Here is a 13,342-nt window from a genome sequence, read left to right as displayed (position 1 = left end):
TTTTATACAAAGCTACGAGGAGCCTTTGTGGAGGACTTTGTACTTGACTAAACAAAAGTTTAAATTAAAATCACAATTAGATATGTTCCGTAAATTGTCCTAATAATCGTGACAGAACAGTTACTGCACATGCTAAAAAAAAAAACTGACGTTAGGTTATGTTATTGCCGTGTTCCACACAGTTTTAATCTTCATTCTTTGATTAAATCATTATTTCTGAATGGTTTATTATCAGAGGAATCATTAAGATAAGATAAACTAAGTTCCACAGAAGAGAAACATCAGTGACTCTGTGTTCTGTGACCTGTATCCACTGAGGAAACAATGATGTCACAGAAATTCACAAACCAAAGCCTGTGATTAATATCAGCTGATACACTAAGGCCTGGTTACCATGGGAACACCTGAAAAGCCCACTTTCCGGAGGGGAACTATAAGGTTCAGTTTCTCAGGCGTAGCTTTGCATATCGTCTTACAGCGTAGAGCTTTTAAATGCCACCTTCCTTCTCAGGTTTGTGCCTTTTTCACAAGAAGGGTTTTGAACAAGTGACTCGACGGTGAGCCGGTGTAGGAAGATACCGGATCTGTCGTTCAGAGATTACAGCGAGGAGAAGGTGCGGACGTGTTCATTTCACCTTTATAGCTTCCTCAAACTCCCACATGCCAGTTTATGTCATTGATACATTTGTAAATTCTCTTTTTATTGAAAGTTAGAGACAGGGAATCAAAGAAAAAAAGCAATATATATATATGCAGGACGTGTGCAACTATAGAGATGGTTGTGTTTTTTGGTTAAATGGTTACAGTGGTTAAAGTTTTCAAACTTGGCTGGACAGCAGCTTTTATTCCCTGAAAACCATCGACGTGGAAATAATCCCACTTTCTTGGAGCAGCAGTGATGAGTCTTTATAAGAAAAACATCGTATAAATTCCAGTTTAAAGCCACAGTCTGTTCAGGGTCAAATTACGACATTGGTTCCTCCATTGATGACTTGATTAGCTTCTTTTAAATGGATTTTGTCAACCTAGTTAATCAATTTCAATTTAATTTCTACACATTTCCTGTTTGCAGGAAGAAGTTGAGTTTGCCTCTACACATTTATATGTCGTTTTTTAACATGTTGCCATACATTAGCTGTACTAATAGGCTCACTAATATAACTTTTACACAGTTCTGTTGATCATCACATGACAATTCTTATCTGTTTTAAACTGTTTACTCAGCTTTGCGCGTACACATGCCACAGATTCTGCCTCTCACATGACATTCAAACTACGCTTTGTGTCACTAATTAAACATTTACAAGTGAATCAGTCGTTCAGCCAAGTTCAGCCAGGAAGTGTTGTTAGTTAGTTTTACATTTTTGGCAAAGGCCTCGGGCCAGTAAAGGTTAGAACTCTCATTTTTTTTGCGTGGATTATTGTGGCTCTGTGCCGACAGTGTAGGAGTCGGACTAGTAAAGGTCAGGTTCTGATTGCAGTTCACTGTGAGGGTTTCTCAGTTAACTCTGATGTGTCAGTTAGACCTGGTCTTGCTGCTGATCTTGTGTAATGATGTTGTTCTGTAAGTCTGCTGGTTTGTTTGGCCATTACTGTGCCAAACAAACAAATAAATAATAAAAACCATCATGACATGAGGCAAGATATCGTCTTCAGCTGTTGTCAACATATTTATTATATTGAATACCTTTGTTAAATACACAATATTATAAATGAAATATTGTATTGATTAAAAAAATACATGAAATCAACTAAGTTATACTTTAAAAAAAAACCCAAAATCTTCTTTAACCCGTAGAACACAGAGCATTTCAGCTGTTTAAACATTACAGTATATACTGAGGCTATTAGAATGTGTAACATAGAGTGTCTTATATCCTTTTTTCAGCACAACCTAGGCAATCGGATGAAACGTTTTTTCTTTCATTTTCCCCAACTTTATTAAAAAAAGTACTCAAAATATTTAAAATCGGATTGAATTTGTGAAATTTGGACATACGCCACGGTTCAAAGTTCACTTGGCTCGTTTTTATGAACAAAAACAAAAGAAAAACACTCTATTTTGTGACTTCTGCACAATTATTGCTACTTTATATCACGGCAAAAAATGCGATATAAAATGAATCATAACTTTGACTCATCAACACATGAGAAGATGAAAACCCCCCCACATTTTTTTAGTATTTTTAGTATCACATTAGTTAAAATAAACACCACATTTCTCATCTAACTAATACAATGTAAAAATGCACACACACATACTCATACACTTCATAACAGTCCGACGTTGTTTTCATCCAGGTCTTGACCTTTATGGTGAACAGTTTTATTTTATTAGGCGTTGAATTCCTGATGCGACTTCCTTTGACAGAGAAAGCTGATCTGCCCAAATGTGGTTCTGCGGTGGGATATTTTACAGCTGTTATTGACAGAGCTCCTGGTGAGTCTGCTGCCGTCCTCTGTCTTTGGATGAAACCACAGCGATTTGAAAATCCAAGATCAATAAAGCTTTCAATGCTCTGACGATGTGACAATGACGCCAGCGAATTGGCTTTTTATCTAGAGTTTTTGTTCCCTGGTTCAAGAAAGACAAGGGTCTTTGTGCATGGTGTTTGCATGTTCTCCCCGTGTGTGCGTGGGTTTTCTCTGGGTCTCCACAGTCCAAAGACATGCAGATTTGCGGATTAGGCACATTGGACGTTGGTGTGACTCCACCTTTCACCCTGTGTCAGCTGCGATTGGCACCAGCGACCCTCATGTGGAGGATAAAGCAGTAGAGGATGAGTGAGTGAGTGATAATGGAGCTTAAATGTCGTGGGTATTCACACGGAAACATTTGTACCAAAGAAAAAGAAAAATACGCAGTCACACCCTTCACAGTTTTCTGCTTCTTGTCATCACCCACGTCAACGACTGACTCGAGCAGCGACCTCGTACCCTGAGAGTGAGCGAGCATCTAATGTGATATTTCTCTCTGTGTGTGATGTGCAAACACCTGGCTGTGATTACAGATGATGAGCAGCGTCAGCGCGTGGCTCTGCTAATGTGCACCTGCTTGTGCAGCGATGCATACGTCAAATACTGAATCTTTAAGAAGAATATGATTGTGATGAAGGAAAATGAAAGCTGAAAGAGACTTGGAGGTGAAGGTGCTTGCAGTTTGTTTTTGGTGATAAAAGCATTGGAAACCAGAGACAGACGAATAATGAATTTATGTTGTCTGCCTGATTTCCTGTCAGTGAGACTTGACTATTTATCAGAGGGAGACAGAGGAGGTGCAGGGTTTGATTATTTATATTTAGAAGATTTATACATTTTTGTAAGGTTATATTGCAAAAAGAAAATATCAAATATAATGCGTTATTTCATTTAACTTAAATTGAATTTTTCTTTTCTCGGACATCCATGTTTATTTATATTTATTCCTCTTAACTTTGCTACTGGTATCTTCTCTTATCTCGTCTCGTCTCATCTTGTCATTTATCACCTTTTGATAATATATAATATATATATATTATAATAATAATAAGGTTGCCTTTGTGGTGTATTAGTCCAAATTGTGTTGTCTGATTTTGCTTTTAGTATTTTGTCTGTGATTATTGTTTTTGTCAGTTTTTTTCAGTTAAAGAATAAACGAGAAGCTGGTGTGTTTGTCCATTTTAAATGAGCAACAACTGTCACCTGTTCTACTTTTATTCCAGAGACGACCAAATCATAATCTGCAGTGAGAGAGAAAAAAAACACCTCAGTCTTATTCCACTTATAGTAATTACAGCAATTATACAGTAATTACATATATATGTATATATATATACATATATATGTGTGTATATGTATATATATATACATATATATATATATATGTATATATATTTATATATATATATATGTGTGTGTATATATATATAATATAAAATCAATTGTTGCTACCAACATGGTAAATGATGTGTATTGATTTATACTTTTACCATTCACACAGTTGCTCAAGAGCAACATGTGGTTGCCCGAGGCATGTAGACTAGCGGGAATTGACCCCACAACCTTCCATTGCTTGTTGATGGTGCTTGCAAAAAAACATTAAATAACTGTGAAATTTTTTTTAATGAGTGAGATTTTTTTTTTACCCTGGTGTAGTTTAAATGTAGTAAACTTTTAGATTCATTTTAAAATTATAATTAAAAAAACAGCAACACAGAATGGAATGGTTGAATTTGCTGTAAGTCCATTTAAATGTTTATATTATGTGCTCAGTGAAGCAGGTGTGACAATCTCAACTGTTCTTTTTTTGATTATTGTATCAGATCATCCCTAACTAGATCATTTTAAATCACTTTTAAAGACCCATCTCTTCTCCTTGGCCTTCACTTCAGGATAAAAATAGTCAACTCGGACACTTCTATGTAGTTTTAACCATTTTACTATTCTATTATGTCACTATTTTACTGTTTTACTTCTATTTTTATTGATTTTATATGTTATACCTGGCCTTTAAATCTGTTAAGCACTTTGGCCAAACCTGGGCTGTTTTTAAATGTGCTCTAGACATAAAGTTGACTTGACTTTTGCTGCTGAGGTTTTGAGATTTCTGTTTATAATAATGCAGGTTTGGAAAAAACTTGAAAAGAGGTTGAATCACGGTATTTTTTTTTTCATAATCTTGTGCAATCAGTTGCAATCTTTCAGACTAATCTCACCCTGTTTTGATGTTGATGCTTAACTTGCACTTGACCTTAATGTTATCAGACATATCAGGATATCTTCTCTAATAATTAGTCAGAGAAATGCGATCTGAAGGATATTATTTTCCCTTCTGACCTGGAGCGGGTCAGCACAGGCAGAATCTACGTCTCCAAAAGTTAGAGCTGCAGCTCACCGTGTTCGTCTGGGCCTCAGCTGTGTGTGTGTGTGTTTGTGCTCCGACAGCAGACTTCTGTGCCAAGGGGACGAGGCAGCGAGTATCAAACTGCTGCCTGTGCTGCCTGCAAAGTGGTCAAAATGATTTGCTGGTGTTTGTTGAGGACTGAATGTTAAATTTAGCGTGGAGGAGAAAATGAAGAGGGTTAGATTTGATAGCAGCGCCTGAGGACATCATCAAGAGGGCGGTGGGGTCAGAATGGTTCCACTGTTAATGAGTTGAATAACCATGTGGCTGCAGATGAGATGACAAATTTACCATGGGTGCACTTGCGGCAAAGATGTGTGCCACGTGAGCACTAAGGGTTAAACACATGGAGATTGATTAAAATGCCATTAAATCAGATTCTTACTCGTCTCAGTCTGAACGCTCTGGCTGCTCAAATTGGATTTCACATCGCCGATTGCTTCTCCAGAAGTGTCCAGTGTCAACAAAAACCGACTGTGACTACCCCACAGAAACCTGCAATACACAGCTGTGGATGTGGAGACACTCAAAGTTGGAAGACCTTATTAACCAAACTTTGAACTCACATGAGGATTTATTTTGTGGTTCAGTTTTTTTACAACTTGTAATTCCATTATTGTGCTCTTCTTGTGTGTCCTTGTAGCCTCTGATGCCAAAGAACAGCAGTTTTGGATCAGTCAGCTTCAAGCATGTGCCAGACGTCACTCCGACAGCAGTGCCAAGGTAAGAAACACACACAAAAACCATATAATGATTTTGGACAACATACTATACTATGACTTTTAAAGGTGATTTTGGACGACATACTATACTATGACTTTTATAGGTGATTTTGAACGACATACTATACTATGACTTTTAAAGGTGATTTTGGACGACATACTATAATATGACTTTTAAAGGTGATTTTGGACGACATACTATAATATGACTTTTATAGGTGATTTTGGACGACATACTATACTATGACTTTTATAGGTGATTTTAGACGACATACTATACTATGACTTTTATAGGTGATTTTAGACGACATACTATACTATGACTTTTATAGGTGATTTTGGACGACATACTATACTATGACTTTTATAGGTGATTTTAGACGACATACTATACTATGACCTTTTTAGGTGATTTTAGACGACATACTATACTATGACTTTTATAGGTGATTTTGGACGACATACTATACTATGACCTTTTTAGGTGATTTTGGACGACATACTATACTATGACTTTTTTGACTGATTTTGGACGACATACTATACTATGACTTTTATAGGTGATTTTGGACGACATACTATACTATGACTTTTTCGACAGATTTTGGACGACATACTATACTATGACCTTTTTAGGTGATTTTAGACGACATACTATACTATGACATTTTTGACCGATTTTGGACGACATACTATACTATGACATTTTTGACTGATTTTGGACGACATACTATACTATGACATTTTTGACTGATTTTGGACGACATACTATACTATGACATTTTTGACCGATTTTGGACGACATACTGTACTATGACTTTTTTGACCGATTTCGGACGACATACTTTACTATTACTTTTTTGACCGATTTGGACGACATACTATACTTTGACATATTTGACCGATTTTGGACGACATACTATACTATGACATTTTTGACCGATTTGGACGACATACTATACTTTGACATATTTGACCGATTTTGGACGACATACTATACTATGACTTTTTCGACTGATTTTGGACGACATACAATACTATGACTTTTTTAACCGATTTTGGACGACATACTATACTATGACCTTTTTAGGTGATTTTGGACGACATACTATACTATAACTTTTTTGACCGATTTTGGACGACATACTATACTATGACCTTTTTAGGTGATTTTGGACGGCAGACTATACTATAACTTTTTTGACCGATTTTGGACGACATACTATACTATGACCTTTTTAGGTCATTTTGGACGACAGACTATACTATAACTTTTTTGACCGATTTTGGACGACATACTATACTATGAAATTTTTGACCGATTTTGGACGACATACTATACTATGACTTTTTTGACCGGTTTTGGACGACATACTATACTATGACATTTTTTGACCGATTTTGGAGGACATACTATACTATGACTTTTTCGACTGATTTTGGACAACATACAATACTATGACTTTTTTGACCGATTTTGGACGACATACTATACTATGACCTTTTTAGGTGATTTTGGACGACATACTATACTATAACTTTTTTGACCGATTTTGGACGACATACTATACTATGACCTTTTTAGGTGATTTTGGACGACAGACTATACTATAACTTTTTTGACTGATTTTGGACGACATACTATACTATGACCTTTTTAGGTCATTTTGGACGACATACTATACTATGACCTTTTTAGGTCATTTTGGACGACATACTATACTATGACATTTTTAGGTGATTTTGGTAGACATAGTATACTATGACATTTTTGACCGATTTGGACGACATACTATACTTTGACATTTTTGACCGATTTTGGACAACATACTATACTATGACTTTTTTGACCGATTTTGGACGACATACTATACTATGACATTTTTGACCAATTTTGGACGACATACTATACTATGATATTTTTGACCGATTTTGGACGACATGCTATACTATGACCTTTTTAGGTGATTTTAGACGACATACTATACTATGACTTTTTTGACTGATTTTGGACGACATACTATACTATGACTTTTATAGGTGATTTTGGACGACATACTATACTATGACTTTTATAGGTGATTTTGGACGACATACTATACTATGACCTTTTTAGGTGATTTTAGATGACATACTATACTATGACATTTTTGACCGATTTTGGACGACATACTGTACTATGACTTTTTTGACCGATTTCGGACGACATACTTTACTATTACTTTTTTGTCCGATTTGGACGACATACTATACTTTGACATATTTGACCGATTTTGGACGACATACTATACTATGACATTTTTGACCAATTTGGACGACATACTATACTTTGACATATTCGACCGATTTTGGACGACATACTATACTATGATTTTTTCGACTGATTTTGGACGACATACAATACTATGACTTTTTTGACCGATTTTGGACGACATACTATACTATGACCTTTTTAGGTGATTTTGGACGACATACAATACTATGAAATTTTTGACCGATTTGGACGACATACTATACTATCACATTTTTGACCGATTTTGGACGACATACTATACTATGACTTTTATAGGTGATTTTGGACGACATACTATACTATGACTTTTTCGACAGATTTTGGACGACATACTATACTATGACCTTTTTAGGTGATTTTAGACGACATACTATACTATGACATTTTTGACCGATTTTGGACGACATACTATACTATGACATTTTTGACTGATTTTGGACGACATACTATACTATGACATTTTTGACTGATTTTGGACGACATACTATACTATGACATTTTTGACCGATTTTGGACGACATACTGTACTATGACTTTTTTGACCGATTTCGGACGACATACTTTACTATTACTTTTTTGACCGATTTGGACGACATACTATACTTTGACATATTTGACCGATTTTGGACGACATACTATACTATGACATTTTTGACCGATTTGGACGACATACTATACTTTGACATATTTGACCGATTTTGGACGACATACTATACTATGACTTTTTCGACTGATTTTGGACGACATACAATACTATGACTTTTTTAACCGATTTTGGACGACATACTATACTATGACCTTTTTAGGTGATTTTGGACGACATACTATACTATAACTTTTTTGACCGATTTTGGACGACATACTATACTATGACCTTTTTAGGTGATTTTGGACGGCAGACTATACTATAACTTTTTTGACCGATTTTGGACGACATACTATACTATGACCTTTTTAGGTCATTTTGGACGACAGACTATACTATAACTTTTTTGACCGATTTTGGACGACATACTATACTATGAAATTTTTGACCGATTTTGGACGACATACTATACTATGACTTTTTTGACCGGTTTTGGACGACATACTATACTATGACATTTTTTGACCGATTTTGGAGGACATACTATACTATGACTTTTTCGACTGATTTTGGACAACATACAATACTATGACTTTTTTGACCGATTTTGGACGACATACTATACTATGACCTTTTTAGGTGATTTTGGACGACATACTATACTATAACTTTTTTGACCGATTTTGGACGACATACTATACTATGACCTTTTTAGGTGATTTTGGACGACAGACTATACTATAACTTTTTTGACTGATTTTGGACGACATACTATACTATGACCTTTTTAGGTCATTTTGGACGACATACTATACTATGACCTTTTTAGGTCATTTTGGACGACATACTATACTATGACATTTTTAGGTGATTTTGGTAGACATAGTATACTATGACATTTTTGACCGATTTGGACGACATACTATACTTTGACATTTTTGACCGATTTTGGACGACATACTATACTATGACTTTTTTGACCGATTTTGGACGACATACTATACTATGACATTTTTGACCAATTTTGGACGACATACTATACTATGATATTTTTGACCGATTTTGGACGACATGCTATACTATGACCTTTTTAGGTGATTTTAGACGACATACTATACTATGACTTTTTTGACTGATTTTGGACGACATACTATACTATGACTTTTATAGGTGATTTTGGACGACATACTATACTATGACTTTTATAGGTGATTTTGGACGACATACTATACTATGACCTTTTTAGGTGATTTTAGATGACATACTATACTATGACATTTTTGACCGATTTTGGACGACATACTGTACTATGACTTTTTTGACCGATTTCGGACGACATACTTTACTATTACTTTTTTGTCCGATTTGGACGACATACTATACTTTGACATATTTGACCGATTTTGGACGACATACTATACTATGACATTTTTGACCAATTTGGACGACATACTATACTTTGACATATTCGACCGATTTTGGACGACATACTATACTATGATTTTTTCGACTGATTTTGGACGACATACAATACTATGACTTTTTTGACCGATTTTGGACGACATACTATACTATGACCTTTTTAGGTGATTTTGGACGACATACAATACTATGAAATTTTTGACCGATTTGGACGACATACTATACTATCACATTTTTGACCGATTTTGGACGACATACTATACTATGACTTTTTCGACTGATTTTGGACGACATACAATACTATGACTTTTTTGACCGATTTTGGACGACATACTATACTATGACCTTTTTAGGTGATTTTGGACGACATACTATACTATAACTTTTTTGACCGATTTTGGACGACATACTATACTATGACCTTTTTAGGTCATTTTGGACGACATACTATACTATGAAATTTTTGACCGATTTTGGACGACATACTATACTATGACGTTTTTAGGTGATTCTGGTAGACATACTATACTATGACTTTTTTGACCGATTTTGGACGACATACTATACTATGACATTTTTGACCGATTTTGGACGACATACTATAATATGACTTTTTCGACTGATTTTGGACGACATACAATACTATGACTTTTTTGACCGATTTTGGACGACATACTATACTATGACCTTTTTAGGTGATTTTGGACGACATACTATGCTATAACTTTTTTGACCGATTTTGGACGACATACTATACTATGACCTTTTTAGGTGATTTTGGACGACAGACTATACTATAACCTTTTTAGGTCATTTTGGACGACATACTATACTATGAAATTTTTGACCGATTTTGGACGACATACTATACTATGACATTTTTAGGTGATTTTGGTAGACATAGTATACTATGACATTTTTGACCGATTTGGACGACATACTATACTTTGACATTTTTGACCGATTTTGGACGACATACTATACTATGACTTTTTTGACCGATTTTGGACTACATACTATACTTTGACATTTTTGACCAATTTTGGACGACATACTATACTATGACATTTTTGACCGATTTTGGACGACATGCTATACTATGACCTTTTTAGGTGATTTTAGACGACATACTATACTATGACTTTTTTGACTGATTTTGGACGACATACTATACTATGACTTTTATAGGTGATTTTGGACGACATACTATACTATGACATTTTTGACCGATTTTGGACGACATACTATACTATGAAATTTTTGACCGATTTTGGACGACATACTATACTATGACATTTTTAGGTGATTCTGGTAGACATACTATACTATGACTTTTTTGACCGATTTTGGACGACATACTATACTATGACATTTTTGACCGATTTTGGACGACATACTATACTATGACTTTTTCGACTGATTTTGGACGACATACAATACTATGACTTTTTTGACCGATTTTGGACGACATACTATACTATGACCTTTTTAGGTGATTTTGGACGACATACTATGCTATAACTTTTTTGACCGATTTTGGACGACATACTATACTATGACCTTTTTAGGTGATTTTGGACGACAGACTATACTATGACTTTTTTGACCGATTTTGGACGACATACTATACTATAACCTTTTTAGGTCATTTTGGACGACATACTATACTATGAAATTTGTGTCCGATTTTGGACGACATACTATACTATGACATTTTTAGGTGATTTTGGTAGACATAGTATACTATGACATTTTTGACCGATTTGGACGACATACTATACTTTGACATTTTTGACCGATTTTGGACGACATACTATACTATGACTTTTTTGACCGATTTTGGACTACATACTATACTATGAGGGCCACACGGTGGTGTAGTGGTTAGCACTCTCGCCTTGCAGCGAGAAGACCCGGGTTCGAGCCCCGGTTGGAACAAGGGCCTTTCTGCATGGAGTTTGCATGTTCTCCCCGTGTGTGCGTGGGTTCTCTCCGGGTACTCCGGCTTCCTCCCACAGTCCAAAAACATGCAATGTGGGGATAGGTAAATTGGACACTCCAAATTGACCATAGGAGTGAGTGTGAGAGTGAATGGTTGTTTGTCTCTATCTGTGTGTGGCCCTGCGATGGACTGGCGAACTGTCCAGGGTGTACCCCGCCTATCGCCTGATGTAGCTGAGATTGGCACAGCACCCCCCGCGACCCTCTGGTTGAGGATAAAGCGGTAGATGATGACTGACTGACTGACTATACTATGACATTTTTGACCGATTTTGGAGGACATACTATACTATGACCTTTTTCGACTGATTTTGGACAACATACAATACTATGACTTTTTTGACCGATTTTGGACGACATACTATACTATGACCTTTTTAGGTGATTTTGGACGACATACTATACTATAACTTTTTTGACCGATTTTGGACGACATACTATACTATGACCTTTTTAGGTGATTTTGGACGAAATACTATACTATAACTTTTTTGACCGATTTTGGACGACATACTATACTATGACCTTTTTAGGTGATTTTGGACGACAGACTATACTATAACTTTTTTGACTGATTTTGGACGACATACTATACTATGACCTTTTTAGGTCATTTTGGACGACATACTATACTATGACCTTTTTAGGTCATTTTGGACGACATACTATACTATGACATTTTTAGGTGATTTTGGTAGACATAGTATACTATGACATTTTTGACCGATTTGGACGACATACTATACTTTGACATTTTTGACCGATTTTGGACGACATACTATACTATGACTTTTTTGACCGATTTTGGACGACATACTATACTATGACATTTTTGACCAATTTTGGACGACATACTATACTATGATATTTTTGACCGATTTTGGACGACATGCTATACTATGACCTTTTTAGGTGATTTTAGACGACATACTATACTATGACTTTTTTGACTGATTTTGGACGACATACTATACTATGACTTTTATAGGTGATTTTGGACGACATACTATACTATGACTTTTATAGGTGATTTTGGACGACATACTATACTATGACCTTTTTAGGTGATTTTAGACGACATACTATACTATGACATTTTTGACCGATTTTGGACGACATACTGTACTATGACTTTTTTGACCGATTTCGGACGACATACTTTACTATTACTTTTTTGTCCGATTTGGACGACATACTATACTTTGACATATTTGACCGATTTTGGACGACATACTATACTATGACATTTTTGACCGATTTGGACGACATACTATACTTTGACATATTCGACCGATTTTGGACGACATACTATACTATGACTTTTTCGACTGATTTTGGACGACATACAATACTATGACTTTTTTGACCGATTTTGGACGACATACTATACTATGACCTTTTTAGGTGATTTTGGACGACATACAATACTATGACAT

The 13,342-nt window shown here is 35.5% G+C and overlaps 1 protein-coding gene across 2 annotated transcripts in view; it reads left to right on the top strand.

Annotated features, from left to right (window-relative positions):
• LOC131447931 (oxysterol-binding protein-related protein 10) overlaps positions 1 to 13,342 on the top strand; it is an 88,064-nt gene that overhangs the window by 17,420 nt on the left and 57,302 nt on the right. For both annotated transcript variants that reach the window (XM_058620034.1, XM_058620033.1), the window contains exon 3: positions 5,526 to 5,605. In XM_058620034.1, coding sequence (XP_058476017.1) covers positions 5,526 to 5,605 — 80 coding nt within the window. The remainder of the gene's footprint in view (positions 1 to 5,525; positions 5,606 to 13,342) is intronic.

The sequence above is a fragment of the Solea solea genome, chromosome 20, assembly GCF_958295425.1.
Source record: "Solea solea chromosome 20, fSolSol10.1, whole genome shotgun sequence".
NCBI classification, from domain to species: domain Eukaryota; kingdom Metazoa; phylum Chordata; class Actinopteri; order Pleuronectiformes; family Soleidae; genus Solea; species Solea solea.
This window is presented reverse-complemented; position numbering and strand designations above follow the sequence as displayed.